The sequence below is a fragment of the Mastacembelus armatus genome, chromosome 17, assembly GCF_900324485.2.
Source record: "Mastacembelus armatus chromosome 17, fMasArm1.2, whole genome shotgun sequence".
NCBI classification, from domain to species: domain Eukaryota; kingdom Metazoa; phylum Chordata; class Actinopteri; order Synbranchiformes; family Mastacembelidae; genus Mastacembelus; species Mastacembelus armatus.
Genome location: NC_046649.1, coordinates 234,165 through 248,090, shown reverse-complemented (window position 1 = coordinate 248,090; position 13,926 = coordinate 234,165). Strand labels below are relative to the sequence as shown.

General features: G+C 41.2%; 1 protein-coding gene across 3 annotated transcripts in view; it reads right to left on the bottom strand.

Moving 5' to 3' along the window:
* Positions 1 to 753: 753 nt before the first annotated feature.
* Positions 754 to 13,926, bottom strand: part of cntnap2b (contactin associated protein 2b) — a 77,734-nt gene continuing 64,561 nt past the window's right edge. For 2 of the 3 annotated variants that reach the window (XM_026312847.2, XM_026312848.2), the window contains exon 25: positions 754 to 3,615. In XM_026312847.2, coding sequence (XP_026168632.1) covers positions 3,416 to 3,615 — 200 coding nt within the window. In that variant the 3' untranslated portion in view covers positions 754 to 3,415. The remainder of the gene's footprint in view (positions 3,616 to 13,926) is intronic. The other variant, XR_003296024.2, reaches the window with a different exon arrangement.

Below are 13,926 nucleotides of genomic sequence, written 5' to 3'. Positions count from 1 at the left end.
TAGTCTGTAGTAGCGAGTGCACTGTTCTTTGCAGTTGTGTGCTGGGGAGGTGGCATCAAGGCTGGTGAGGCCAACAGACTAAATAAGTTAATCAGGAAGGCAAAATCTGTTGTTGGACTGGAACTGGACAGTCTGGAGGCTGTGGCAGAGAGGAGGATGGTGGACAAAATAAACTCCACATTGGACAATCCTGCCCACCCATTTCATGAGGAACTGTGGCGAATGGGAAGTTCATTCAGCCACAGACTAATTCCCCCTAAAGCCAAGACTGAAAGATTCAGGAAGTCTTTTGTGTCCACGGCAATAAGACTCTATAATTCCTCAATATAAACAATAACGCACACACACACACACACGCACACACACATATACACACACACACACACACAACCCCCCCCCAAAATAAAAAGTTAATTACTTTAATCTACTCTACTTACAGCACGTAAAGGGTCAGCTCCGGTCCAGGACTAAACTCAGGCTCAGGATCGTAAAGAAAAACATAATGAGAAGGACAGCTTATTAAAATTATGGACATAAACAGTGTAATCGACAGAACCGAATGGCATTAGACAGAAAGGAGAATGCAACTTTAAAGTTGTGGGGTGTTATCAAATTTTATATATATTTACGTGCAATTCGATGGGCCAAAAGCACCTGGCAGTAGCTCAAAATGAAATATAAGAACATTGTACACAGGTAAAACCTGTACAGGCTCATAATTATAACATAATTTAATTTAAGCATAATTGACACATTAAAAAAATTAAATAATCTTCAGGGGTTTTATTTCAACTTGCAATGGCTTTCATTCCAAACATAATGCACTTTAGACACAGGTAGTGCTTCAAGCCTCAAGGGATGTAAAGTTTAGGTTTACCTGTTCTGCTATGTGTTTGTGTTCCTGTCCAGAATTAAAATGAGTTACCCAATCCTGACAACATCATGTAAATTTCTACGGCGAGAATTTTCATATAACAAGGCCTATGACCTATTAAACTTGCCATTCTGTAAGCTATTTGCATTTTGCCTCGACACTCATGCGTAGCCTACTAATCCAGAGATTAGATTAGATTTTGAAACTTTGATGGATTTTTATATCGATATCAACTAGTCCATGTGTAGCCTATAGTTATTTTACGTAGCTTATGTATTTTTAGTATTAATAGTAGTTCTTTAGGGTGGACTGGACATGATTTCTAAGAACACATTCTGGTTCTCAGATGTTACAAGCAGCTTGTCATTTAGCCTAAGTGATCTGGATTGAGATATGTTTGGTCAGAAATATAAAATTAGTCATTTTAAGATGTGTACTCATTTTTAGTGTTTTTATCAATAAGAATTGTTGAAGACAATGAGAAAAGCACAACAGATGCAAACTTGGCTATAAAAACAAGAACATTCAAGTAACGTTTTATACATTTAACATTAAAACAAAGAAATGCGATGCTAGTGGCTCATCAAACAAAAATGCATGTGCAATTCAGTGTCAAACAGCATGCCATTACACTGCAGTGCAGCCAAGAGAATATAAATATAATACAATGAAATACTAGGATGTAAACCATAGTTCTGTATGTGAGTAACAAACATTCATTTCCAGAAACATCATCTTACTTCATAAAAATCAAAGACTGTTTGGGGTTTTAAAAGTCAGAGATTATTGAACTGAATGTTGAGTCCTTTCAGTCCATCTTAAGAGTTAGCCAAGAGTTAATGTAGCTGACCCCATCAGGAAGAAGCTAGCCTCACTCTACAGTATGGCCACACCTGCCATGGTGTCCCAGCCCCAAATTCACCAGATGGAAATGAAAATGGCTTTCTCAGTAGCTGGGGAAACTAATGCCTACCATGCTGGCAATACAGGATGATTACTTTGTGTGACATCTTGCACAGATTTTGTGACCTGTATCAGTTTCATCTCTCATCCAATGCAGATGTAGCCCTGTTTCGCACAAAGATTGCAAAAAAGTGGAAACCGCTAGCTTTTTTCTATAACTTAGCACAATCGAGAACCTGCTGAGCTGGCTGACAGTCAGTGACTGCAAGAGAGGCACAAGTCTGTAATCATATACACTGTCCTGTGCTGTCAGTTACAAGTGCAGGTACTATTTCCCATAGTGAACAACTATAAGATTTGAGGTTTTCATAGATTCATCATTGCAAAACTGATTCCCATGCCACCTGAATTTCTGACTTTTTAAAATTCAGAGGACTGAATTGAATGAATTTCTATCACAGCTCATGTTTTAGTTTGCTAGCCAACATCATGCAATAAGAAAGTGAAAGTGTTGAATTTGTAGAAAGGCGTATTGGTGTAGTCGTGATGCAGCTAGGCTAGAAGGTTCCCCTGTCTGCTTTTAATCTTGCACTGAGCTCAACATAACTCATTCCCACATCTATATCTGTACACAATGCACCAAGATACAGTAAATTGTGTCAGATTCAGGTGTGATGGCATTAGAGAAGATTTCCAAAATTTTGTAATGCACTTTAAATAGCAGCTACGTTAAAAAGCCTTATTATGGTATGTAATATCAAAATAACAACACCGTGAGTGGCACTCTTGTTCATTTTTCAAACGTTGAACTTACAGCTGAAACCATTTGGCAGCAAAAACAGTAAAATAAAGGATGCAACTAAATAAATAAATAATCAGTGATCTACAGTTATTAAGACACTGTCAGTTATGTCGATGTAAAAATACATGTCATGTTCCCTTTTCCTTAATTTTTAGTCCAATGGATGCAGAAAAAGGCTGCATCTCCTTTAGAGACTCGCAAGCCAGTTCAAACACAAACACACACACTGAAGTTTTCAGTCTTAAGGCTAAAAGAAAAATAAAATAAGGTAAAGGATTTCACAAGATTTAAAACCTGGAATTTATGAGCATTGCTACAAATGCAAAGGATTATTGGGCTTGATGGAGTAATAATTATCATTAATGCTGTAATTTTTAAATTAATTGAAATAACAGTACACTGCTCAAGATATAAAATAATATGTAATATTAATTTATAGAAATAAATAATTGCAAAGTAAGACATTTTATAAAAAATAAATACATTTAAATCAAATTTAAAACTATATTAAAAAATAAAATACTGCCACACTCACTCACTCATCCATGGCCTGTAACTTTACCGCAACATCCTCTACCCTAATCTAAAGGCTGCCATCCTGTCAGACATCATAAATAAAGTTAAAACTAATTGCTCCACGCCTTGACACAGGCACTACCAGGCAGTGCCCTGTTCTGTGCTTTAATATCAATGCTGTACAGCCATGGTGTCCAGTTTTTAAATAAAACCATTCAACACATCCTCAATGTCCCACATGTGGTCTCCTCACCACTACTCCATATGGCTAGAAAACTATGTACATCCTGATGTCATGTGTCCATGTTGTTGTGAGGAGTTCAGATGAACCACTCCTTTTTGCTCTCGTCGATGGTTTCGCTGAAGGCTGGGTCATTGACAATGATCGCTGCATCAGCACAGTCTGCTGACTCGGCTCCCTTGGCCTCATTTGTGTGGTAGGAGCCTTTATGACGAAATGTGTGACGGATAACAAACACCATGATGCAGAGGACAGTGAAGATCACCATGGAGATGATGCCTGGAAACAAAACAAATGAGCCCTTAATTTATAATAATAGAGTGGACAACTGAAATGTGGATAAATCAGCACAAGAGAAAGAGTAGTAAAAATTACGTTGCAGATCATGACTTTTAGTTCCAAAGAGACTCGAGGCCACATTCCCTATAACACTACTTACATTTTTATCGCATTACTTAGGCACTATTTTTGAAACTATTGGCTGTTTTTGCAATACTCTAACACATTAAACAGAAAACCTTAAACCAAACTTTCAAAACATTTGAAAAATCATGCAAACGCATATTTCTTGCAAAACTCTTCAAACTTTGTTAAAAATTGTGTTTTTGTGTGAACACATTTCACATTGTCAAATGAATAAGCACACAAAACAACTACACACTTGTAGTATAAATGTAAAACACATGGCTTTTCCTTTTTCTGTCTGGGGTATACTGGTTTACAATAAAGCTTTGTCATACATGTACAGTAGGCCTGTAATCACACATTCACACAGGTATTCAAATGTGTCAGGTATGGATGTTTATTTCCACATATCAGTATAAAAAAGGGCAAGAAGGTTTTTCAGGAACAGCACAGTACAAGAAAACAAAATCATTTTACATTAAAAAAATTTGAAAAAGAAAACAAAAAAAATTAGGCAACATCTTGCCTTCTTTCTGGATGTGGCCACAAGATCTCATGTACTTCACATGCGAGATGTTGTCTAGTGCAAGACACCTTGAAAAGTATCACCTGGAGTGTTGTATCCAGGCCTGGAATTATTCCTGGTAGGTATCTTCACGTGATTCCTTCATAGCCTGTAAAAGGGCCATGTGTTGTTGGGACTGATTGTCTAAAGGACTACAAAAAAACTGCAGCTCCATACATTTCCAGATCCATTGAAAATATTGCTTACCTGTATATATTCATATCGTAGTTGTTTGACACCTTCAGGATTTTTCTCAAAGGGACTCTGTAGATCTGTTTCATTCTATTTTGTGTGAGAAAATGAGACAGTAGGGAGACACTCAAACTGTTCTCATTTTGGAAGATGGTGTTGACTGCTATTATGTGTTCATTTGTTTGAGCTCTTTCTCATTACAGTATGTCAGTACAGTATATTTTACAGTAGCGGTAAGACTACAAAACTTACTGTAAAATTACTGTATAATTCTCATTTAAAAAATGTCTTGATAATACCTGCAGCAGTGTACTGACACAGGTTAGGCTGAACCTGTTTCCCTTGGAGCCAGCTTCCCTCAGGCTGACCCCCCACCCCTTGAATCTCTGCAGCAATGCTGGCAGCACTCATATGTCTATTTCCCAAAGACAACCTCTGGATATGACGCTGAGCACGTGCACTCAACTTCTTTGGTCGACCATGGCGAGGCCTGTTGAAACAGGAGTGAAACCTGTCCTGTTAAACCGCTGTATGGTCTTGGCCACCATGCTGCAGCTCAGTTTCTGGGTCTTGGCAATCTTCTTATAGCCTAGGCTATATGGAGAGCAACAATTCTTTTTTTCAGATCCTCTGAGAGTTCTTTGCCATGAGGTGCCATCTTGAACTTCCAGTGACCAGTATGAGAGACTGAGAGCAATAACACCAAATTTAACACACCTGCTCCCCATTCCACCTTGTAACACTAACAAGTCACACAACACTGGGGAGGGAAAATGGCTAATTGGGCCCAATTTGAACATTTTCACTTAGGGGTGTACTCACTTTTGTTGCCAGCGGTTTAGACATTAATGGCTGTGTGTTGAGTTATTTTGAGGAGACAGCAAATTCATACTGCTATACAAGCTGTACACTCACTACTTTACATTGTAGCAAAGTGTCATCTTTTCAGTGTTGTCACATGAAAAGATATAATAAATTATTTACAAAAATGTGAGGTGTGTACTCACTTCTGTGAGATACTGTAAATAAAACAACCAGAATCTCAACGAATACTTGGCTCAAAAAATTAAGAAATATATGGCTTGAAAGATTGAAATATTTTCTTTTAAATTAAGCAATTCAAGTCAAAAACAAATCACCACTTTTTATTTAATCCGTATGAACGTAAGGAGTGGTACATTTTCTCCTGTCTCACCTCATTACAGCTAATGTGATCAGCAGTGAAGGTGTAATATTCCGACACAAGGAGGTATAGTGTGATATCTTAACCTCCCGGTGTGGGAATATTTCCACTTCACTTGTTTCTTCTTCGAAACAGCAGCCGTGGAAGATGACCACAGTCAAATTTGTCTGAATTGATCATCTCAGTGAGGGAAGAGAAGTGCTGATTGGGCTGGGCCCACACTTCAAGCTAAGGCCAACAAATGTCAAGAGTGGTGAAGGCAACATATATGAAGGCAACAAATGAAACATCTGATGCCCAATGATGGAGAATCTCAAACATCAAACGCATCCACTCAGGAAAAGAAGTGGTACCTGAAAATCAGGTTGCGCACATTTATACTTTTCACCATGGTTGCAACAATCCCATGGATGATCCATGATTTATGGCATGATCAGTAGATCACTCAGGCCAACAAGAAGTATGACTGAACCTGCATCTTTGCTTCAATTCAATTCAATTCAATTTTATTTGTATAGCGCCAAATCACAATACAAATCATCTCAAGGCACTTTACAAAAACTAAAACTAAAAACCCAACAATTCCCTTATGAGCAAGCACTTGGTGACAGTGGAGAGGAAAAACTCCCTTTAACGGAAGAAAAAACCTCCAGCAGAACCGGGCTCAGTTTGGGCGGCCATCTGCCTCGACCGGTTGGGGTGAGTGGATAGAGCAGAGAGAAAAGAACAGCAACAATAAACAACAAATAGACACTGCAGGTTAGTGACATTCAATGGTGGAATATACATGAGGTGGGAGGAGAGGAAGAGAGGGGAGGCGAAGGGAAGGAGGGGGGGGGTAAGGGAGCTCAGTGCACCGATGGTCCTCGGGCAGTCTAGGCCTATAGCAGCATAACTAAGGAATGGTTCAGGGTTGCCTGAAGCCAGCCCTAACTATATGCTTTGTCAAAGAGGAAGGTTTTAAGTCTAGCCTTAAAAGTACAGAGAGTGTCTGCCTCCTGATCCCAGGCTGGGAGCTGGTTCCACAGGAGAGGAGCTTGATAACTAAAGGCTCTGCCTCCCATTCTGCTTTTGGAAACTCTGGGAACCACAAGTAGACTTGCACTCTGAGAGCGAAGTGGTCTATTGGGATAATATGGTACTATGAGGTCTTTAAGGTATGAAGGATCTTGATTATGAAGGGATTTGTATGTGAGAAGAAGGATTTTAAATTCTATTCTATATTTTACAGGGAGCCAATGAAGAGAAGCCAATATAGGAGAAATATGATCTCTCTTGCTAGTTCCTGTCAGGACTCTGGCTGCGGCATTCTGGATTAATTGGAGGCTTTTTATTGAGATATTGGGACATCCAGATAGTAATCTAGCCTTGAGGTAAAAAAATGCATGGACTAGTTTTTCTGCATCATTTTGAGACAGGATGTTCCTAATTTTGGAAATGTTGCGCAGGTGAAAGAATGCAGTTCTAGAGATTTGTTTTATGTGTGAGTTAAAGGACATGTCCTGGTCAAAAATAACTCCAAGGTTTTTTACAGTAGTGCTGGAGACCAGGGTTATGCCATCTAGAGTAGCTACAATTTTAGAAAAGTTATTTCTGAGATTTTTTGGCCCAAATATAATGACTTCTGTTTTCTCTGAGTTTAAAACTAAAAAGTTACTGGTCATCCAGGCCTTTTTCGACCTGTGCTTCGAGGAACATGATAATTTTTATGACTGAGGGGGGTTGATTCATTCAGACTGACATATTCATCCTGCTGTAACCAGGTTTCAGTAAGACAGAGTAAGTCAATTTGGTGATCAGTTATCAAATCATTTACTAACAGAGATTTAGATGAAAGAGACCTGATATTTATTAATCCACATTTGACAGTTCTGTTTTTTTGTTCAATAAGAGGAGTGGTCTTAATTTTTATTAAGTTTTTATGAATAACTCCTCTGCTGTTAACTTCTGATTTATTTGATCTATATGTTCGAGGGGCAGACACAGTCTCTATGTGGTTTGAGGGGGGCGGCAGCTCTAAGGAAACTGCAGAGAGGCGTTTTAGACTGAGTCTCTGCATCCCGGTCCCCACCCTGGATTGTCAGGCTTTAGGTCGGCTAATAAACTCGGCCAAATTTCTAGAGATGAGAGCTACACCATCCAAAGTGGGATGGATGCCATCTCTCGCTACCAGACCGGGTTTTCCCCAGAAAGTGGCCCAATTGTCTATGAAGCCCACATCGATTGCTGGACACCACCTAGACAGCCAGCAACGGAACGACGACATGCGGCTAAACATGTCATCGCTGGTCAGATTGGGGAGGGGTCCAGAGAAAACTACGGAGTCCGACATTAATTTAGCAAAGTTACACACCGACTCAACATAAATTTTAGTGACCTCCGATTGGCGTAATCCAGTGTCATTGCTGCCGACGTGAATAACAATTTTTCCATATTTACGATTAGCCTTAGCCAGCAGCTTCAGATTTGACTCAATGTCGCCCGCTCCGGCCCCAGGAATACATTTGACTATGGTCGCTGGTGTCTCTATTTTCACGTTCCTGACTATGGAATCGCCAATTATCAGAGTCGGTTTCTCAGCGGGTGTGTCGCTGAGCGGGGAAAATCTATTAGAAACGTGAACACGCAGGTGATGAGCCGTGGGCTTCTGCTTAGGAGTACGTTTCCGTCGGACCGTCACCCAGGCTAATTCTCCGGGCTGCTCCGGAGCTGCCCTTGGACCGCTAACAGACCCTGAGCTCGGTGGCTCCACACCAGCTAACGGGGCTAGGCTAGCTGGCTTTTGTTCGAAGGTGTGGAGCCGCGCTTCCAAATCAGTGATCCTCGCCTCCAAGGCTAGCAGAACCTTACACTTATTACAGGTATCATTATCGCTAAAGGAAGCAGAGGAATAGCTAAACATGTGGCACACCGAACAAGAAAGAGAGAGAGAGAGAGAGGCCATATTAGCTAAGCTAACCAGCTAGCTAAGCTAACCGGTAGGCTAACAAGCGCTAAGTCAGGAAATAGCAATAAATACCGGTCAAAATAGAAAGGTACTTGACTAGTACCGGAATGTAGCAGTTAATGAATTGTTTAGAGTTTAGTTAGTTTTTAGCTGTGTTAAACTATAGCTTGTCTGTTTGCTAGTCTGTAGACGAACTATACAACACGACACGCTTGCAAGACAAAAGTGATTCACTTACCCGAAGAGCAACAGCAATGACCCATGTTCCTACACAAGGAAGACTTCCTGAGGATCCAGAATGCACAATGGCCCATGTTAAAGCTGTTTGATTGACTGCATTATCACTAAAGTCTGCAGATAGGTGACCTATAACACCAATGACATTTTATTCCAAAATGGCCACCACAGACATCTTCACACAGACCTATGGAAATGTTTCCATGGAGATCACTGCAACAGGACGTGAAAAGACATCCTAGCTACAATGATAGCTGCATCTGAGGCTGGTTTGATGTTATGTTTGGAAAGTTTTTCTTGTCTTTCTTTACAGGTGTTGTTATAAGGCAATACTGTGCTGACCTTGTGTACCTGTGGACTAATAATGCATGCAATCAACAACTGCCCTTAATCTTTTCCTGAACCTCAGAATGACAGTGTCTAGCTTTTGAGCATGATTTCTGGAAAATGATGACAAAATATTTTGAAAATCTTTGCGGAATAACATTTCTGATGAAACATCCATAATTTGCTCATAAATCCTGACCATCTTTTAGTTATCATAGAATGATAAAAGGAGGGATATGTGAGAGAATTTTTCCTATATATAAGATGCCTTCTTTAGTTCCAGCACAGACAGCCTCCTTGCGTGAACTCAGCAAAAACCACTGATGTGTATTTCAGCAGGGGGTTGCAGGAAGCAAGAAGACAGCTAGTCACACAGACTTGCAAATTACATTGCTGAACATTGGTCTGTATAAGAATGATTTACATGTTGTGTAACTCAATCGCTCAGGAAACCTGCAGTCTTGGCTCCCTCTCCAGGAGGCTAAACAGTGGTGCCTCGCCCAGCTTCAGTCCCTGCTGCTGGCTCCCCAAGCTTCGTAGACGGCTCCCATGTCTCCGCTGCCAGCTCTCCTGTCCCTGTTGCCGGCTCCCCAGTCTCTGATGCCGGCTTTCCAGTCTCAGACGCCAGTTCTCCAGTCTCTGCTGCCGACTCCCCAGTCTTCGTCACTGGTCTCCCTGTCTCCATTTCTGGCTCTCCAGTCCAGTTCCCACGTCTCTGCAGCTGGTTTTCCAGTCTTCACTGTCAGCTCCCCAGTCTCCAATGGCGGCTCTCCAGTCACAGCTGCAAGCTCCCCAGCCTTCTCTCCCATCTCTGCTGCCAGCTCCCCAAGCTTTGTCACCGGTGTCAGTAGTCCGACAACAATGGCGCCATCGGAGTGTGGACGGGGCTGTCTCAGTCACCAAGTCCTCAGCCTGAGGCTCCAAGCCCACAGTGAGAGCTCCCAAGTTTACAGAACGAGCCTCTAGCCCCGCAACCTCGATGTCGGCACCGCCGCTTCCAGATGAAGCCACCTCGGTCTCCAGTCTCCCAGTTGGAGCCTCCAGCACTCCAGTCCGAGTCTCCGATCTCCCAGTTTGAGTCTCCAGTCTCCCAATCCGAGATTTCAGTCTCCGAGTCCAAGTCTCCAGCTCCCCAGTCCCGGACTCTGGCCTGTTCCCCGCCGGCTCACCCTTTGCGTTTAATCATCCTGATGAGTTACACCTGTTGTCCATTAGTCTTTTGTCCCATGTCTATATTTACCTGCCTGGTTCCATTGTTCCCTGCCGGACGATTGAGTTTCCTGTGTGTCCTGAGTTTGCTATATTTCCTGAGTAAGTTATGACAGTTTAAGTTCCCGGAGTTCGACTACGTTATGTGCACTGGCTGAGGTTTTACCTGTGCCTGGTCCCATCCCCACCCAAGTTGTGTTTTCTTTTCTCGTCCTACGTTCTCAATAAAGTTTGCTGTCTTTATTTCACATGAATATTTTTTTAGTATTCTGCTAATGTGACTTGCTAGCAGATATAAAACACAGTGTAGGCTGTGTATTCAGCAGCCTGTATCATGCCAGAATAATGCCAACTCATGGATCACCAAAGTCTGCATCCAGTGTTGAGGAACCAGGACAATCTGCTGTGGGCTAGGATGACAGGTCAGGGAGGAGGTAACATCATGATCCCCACATTTGGAGACTGGGTACCAAGCACGATTAATAACTTCACACACAAGAGCAGCTGACCTGAAATTGAAGATCATGATGAGAATGAACCCCTGGAATCTCTGGTGCCAATTACCAAGACCAATTGAAGTACCTTCCAAAGGTCTTCTACTAGAGGAGGTGAATACAGGATTACAACAACCATGATCCTTGAAATGCTTGAAATTAACAAGATTAACTGAAATTAACAAGATTAACTCAATGAAGAAAGAGGTAGATCAGCATGGAGAGAAGTTAGCCAGCTATCAAAACTGCAGAAAGGTGTGATGAAGAAAGGCTTACCTAAGAAGTACAAAAAGCTGAGTTCTTGGAGACTGCCAAGCAAAGACTCACAGCCCTGTCCACCTGCCACAAGAGGTACACTAGAGAAATAGAAGCCAGGAGAATAAAGCAGATGTTCTCCACTGAGCCATCTAAAGTGTACTCTCACTGGCAGGGTAATAACATGAGAGCAGACCCACCAAGGCTGGAAAAGCATATACAAAACATAATAACTGTCACTGTGATGGTTACTATATCCTCTTCAGGGAGGTTTTTGTGGTCTGTTCAAAGGCCCACTAGTCATTGAGGACTGACACCAAAGAAAGAGTCTCACGTATAAAGAATCGGACAGCACCAGCTGAGACATGAGCCTGATCTACTGGCTAAAAGAAGCTAACCTCACTCCAGCTACTAGTGGACCCAACCTGAGTGGTTAACCGAAGGTCAAACAGTCCTAATCCCTGGAGGGGGCAGTCCCATCCAATAACCCTGCAAAACTCCTACTCCATCTACTGATAGACAGAGCAGTTACCAGAGACATGACCAGAAAGACCAACCTGTGCACTGCCTGGATTGACTGCGAGAAAGCGTCTTACTAAATGCTGCACTAATTGATCCTGGAATGCTTAAAACTGTACCACATCAATAGGACTCTAAGATTCAACATCAAAACTCAATGGGAATGTGTAAAACAAACCTAGAGGCCAACTTTAAGCCAATCACACGTCATTATCAAAGTGTGGTATCTACCAAGAAGATGAACTATCCCCACTGCTGTTTTGCACAGGCCTGAAACCCTTCATGGATTTTGCACTTCCTGCCTCGAACCTTAATTTTAAAAATTCCAGTTCCTGTATCCCTGTTACCTAGTGTTCAGTAGCTGCCACACCTGTGACTGGCTGCATAAAAGCAGAGCAGCAGCCACATGTCTTTGCTAGTTTGTGATGTTGCCACTTGGTACTCACCCTCCAGCCCTACCTGAATTGATTTCTGCCGAACCATGATATGATACTTGAGGGCTTAACCTGCACCTGGAAATGCCTTTCTTTTTTCTGGAGTGGGTCAGGTCTCTTTCATCTAAATCTCTGTTAGTAAATGATTTGATAACTGATCACCAAATTGACCTACTTTATCTTACTGAAACCTGGTTACAGCAGGATGAATATGTCAGTCTGAATGAATCAACCCCCCTCAGTCATAAAAATTATCATGTTCCTCGAAGCACAGGTCGAGGTGGAGGAGTAGCTACAATCTTCCACTCAAACTTATTATTAAACTTTCATCCTCAGAACAATTTTAACTCATTTGAGAGCCTCACTCTTAGTCTCTCACATCCAAACTGGAAAACACAAAAACCAGTTCTACTTGTCACTGTGTACCGTCCACCTGTCCCTTAACTCAGAGTTTTTAACTGAATTCCCTGACTTCCTGTCTGATTTAGTGCTTAGTTCAGATAAAGTCATTATAGTGGGAGATTTTAACATTCATGTAGATGTTGAAAATAATAGTCTCAGCATTGCATTTAATTCTATATTAGATTCAATTGGTTTCATTCAAAATGTTAATAAACCCACCCACTGTTTCAATCACACCTATGGCATCGAAATTGAACATCTAATAGTTTTTCCCCCAAATCCTGTTTTGTCAGATCATTCTTTAATAACTTTTGAATTTAAGATGATGGATCACGCAGCGTTTGGAAGAAAATTCCACTACAGCAGATGTTTATCCGACAATGCTGTTAATAAATTTAAGAAAATGATTCCATCTTTATTTACATCTATGCCAAGTATAAACATAGTGGAGGGCAGCTGCTTCAATCCCACTCCCTACCAAATTGATCATGTTGTTGACAGCGCTGTAACCTCACTGCGTGAAATGCTTGATTCTGTAGCCCCTCTGAAAAAGAAGTTAGTGAATCAGAGAAGACTAGCCCCATGGTATAATTTACATGTTCGTACCTTAAAGCAGGCATCACGAAGGCTGGAAAGGAAGTGGCGTTCCACAAACTTAGAGGAAATTTTTCTAGCCTGGAAAAACAGTCTATTAACATATAAAAAAGCTCTCCGTAAAGCCAGAACTGCATACTATTCATCACTAATCGAGGAAAATAAGAACAATCCCAGGTTTCTTTTCAGCACTGTAGCCAGGCTGACAAAAAGTCACAGCTCTGTTGAGCCCAGTGTTCCCTTAGCTCTCAGCAGTGATGAATTTATGAGTTTCTTTACAAATAAAATCACAACTATTAGAGATAAAATTCAGCAGATGCTTCCTATACCTGCAATAAATGAATCTTCTACTACAGTAGCTCTTGAATCATCTGTAGGACCTCAGTTATGTTTAGACTGCTTCTCTCCCATAGATCTCTCTGAATTTACATCAGTAGTTGCTTCATCGAAATCATCAACGTGTCTCTTAGACCCCATCCCTACTAGACTGCTTAAAGGCACCCTGCCATTAATTAACTCATCTTTATTGGACTTGGTAAATTTATCTCTAGTATCAGGCTACGTACCACAGGCCTTTAAGACTGCAGTAATCAAACCTTTACTCAAAAAGCCTAGTCTTGATCCAGGAGTCTTGGCTAATTATAGACCAATGTCCAACCTGCCATTTATTTCTAAAATCCTAGAAAAAGATGTTGCTAAGCAGCTATCAGACCACTTACACAGGAATGAACTATTTGAAGATTTTCAATCAGGATTTAGAGCACATCATAGTACAGAAACAGCACTGTTGAAAGTTACCAACGATCTTCTCTTAGCCTCAGATAATG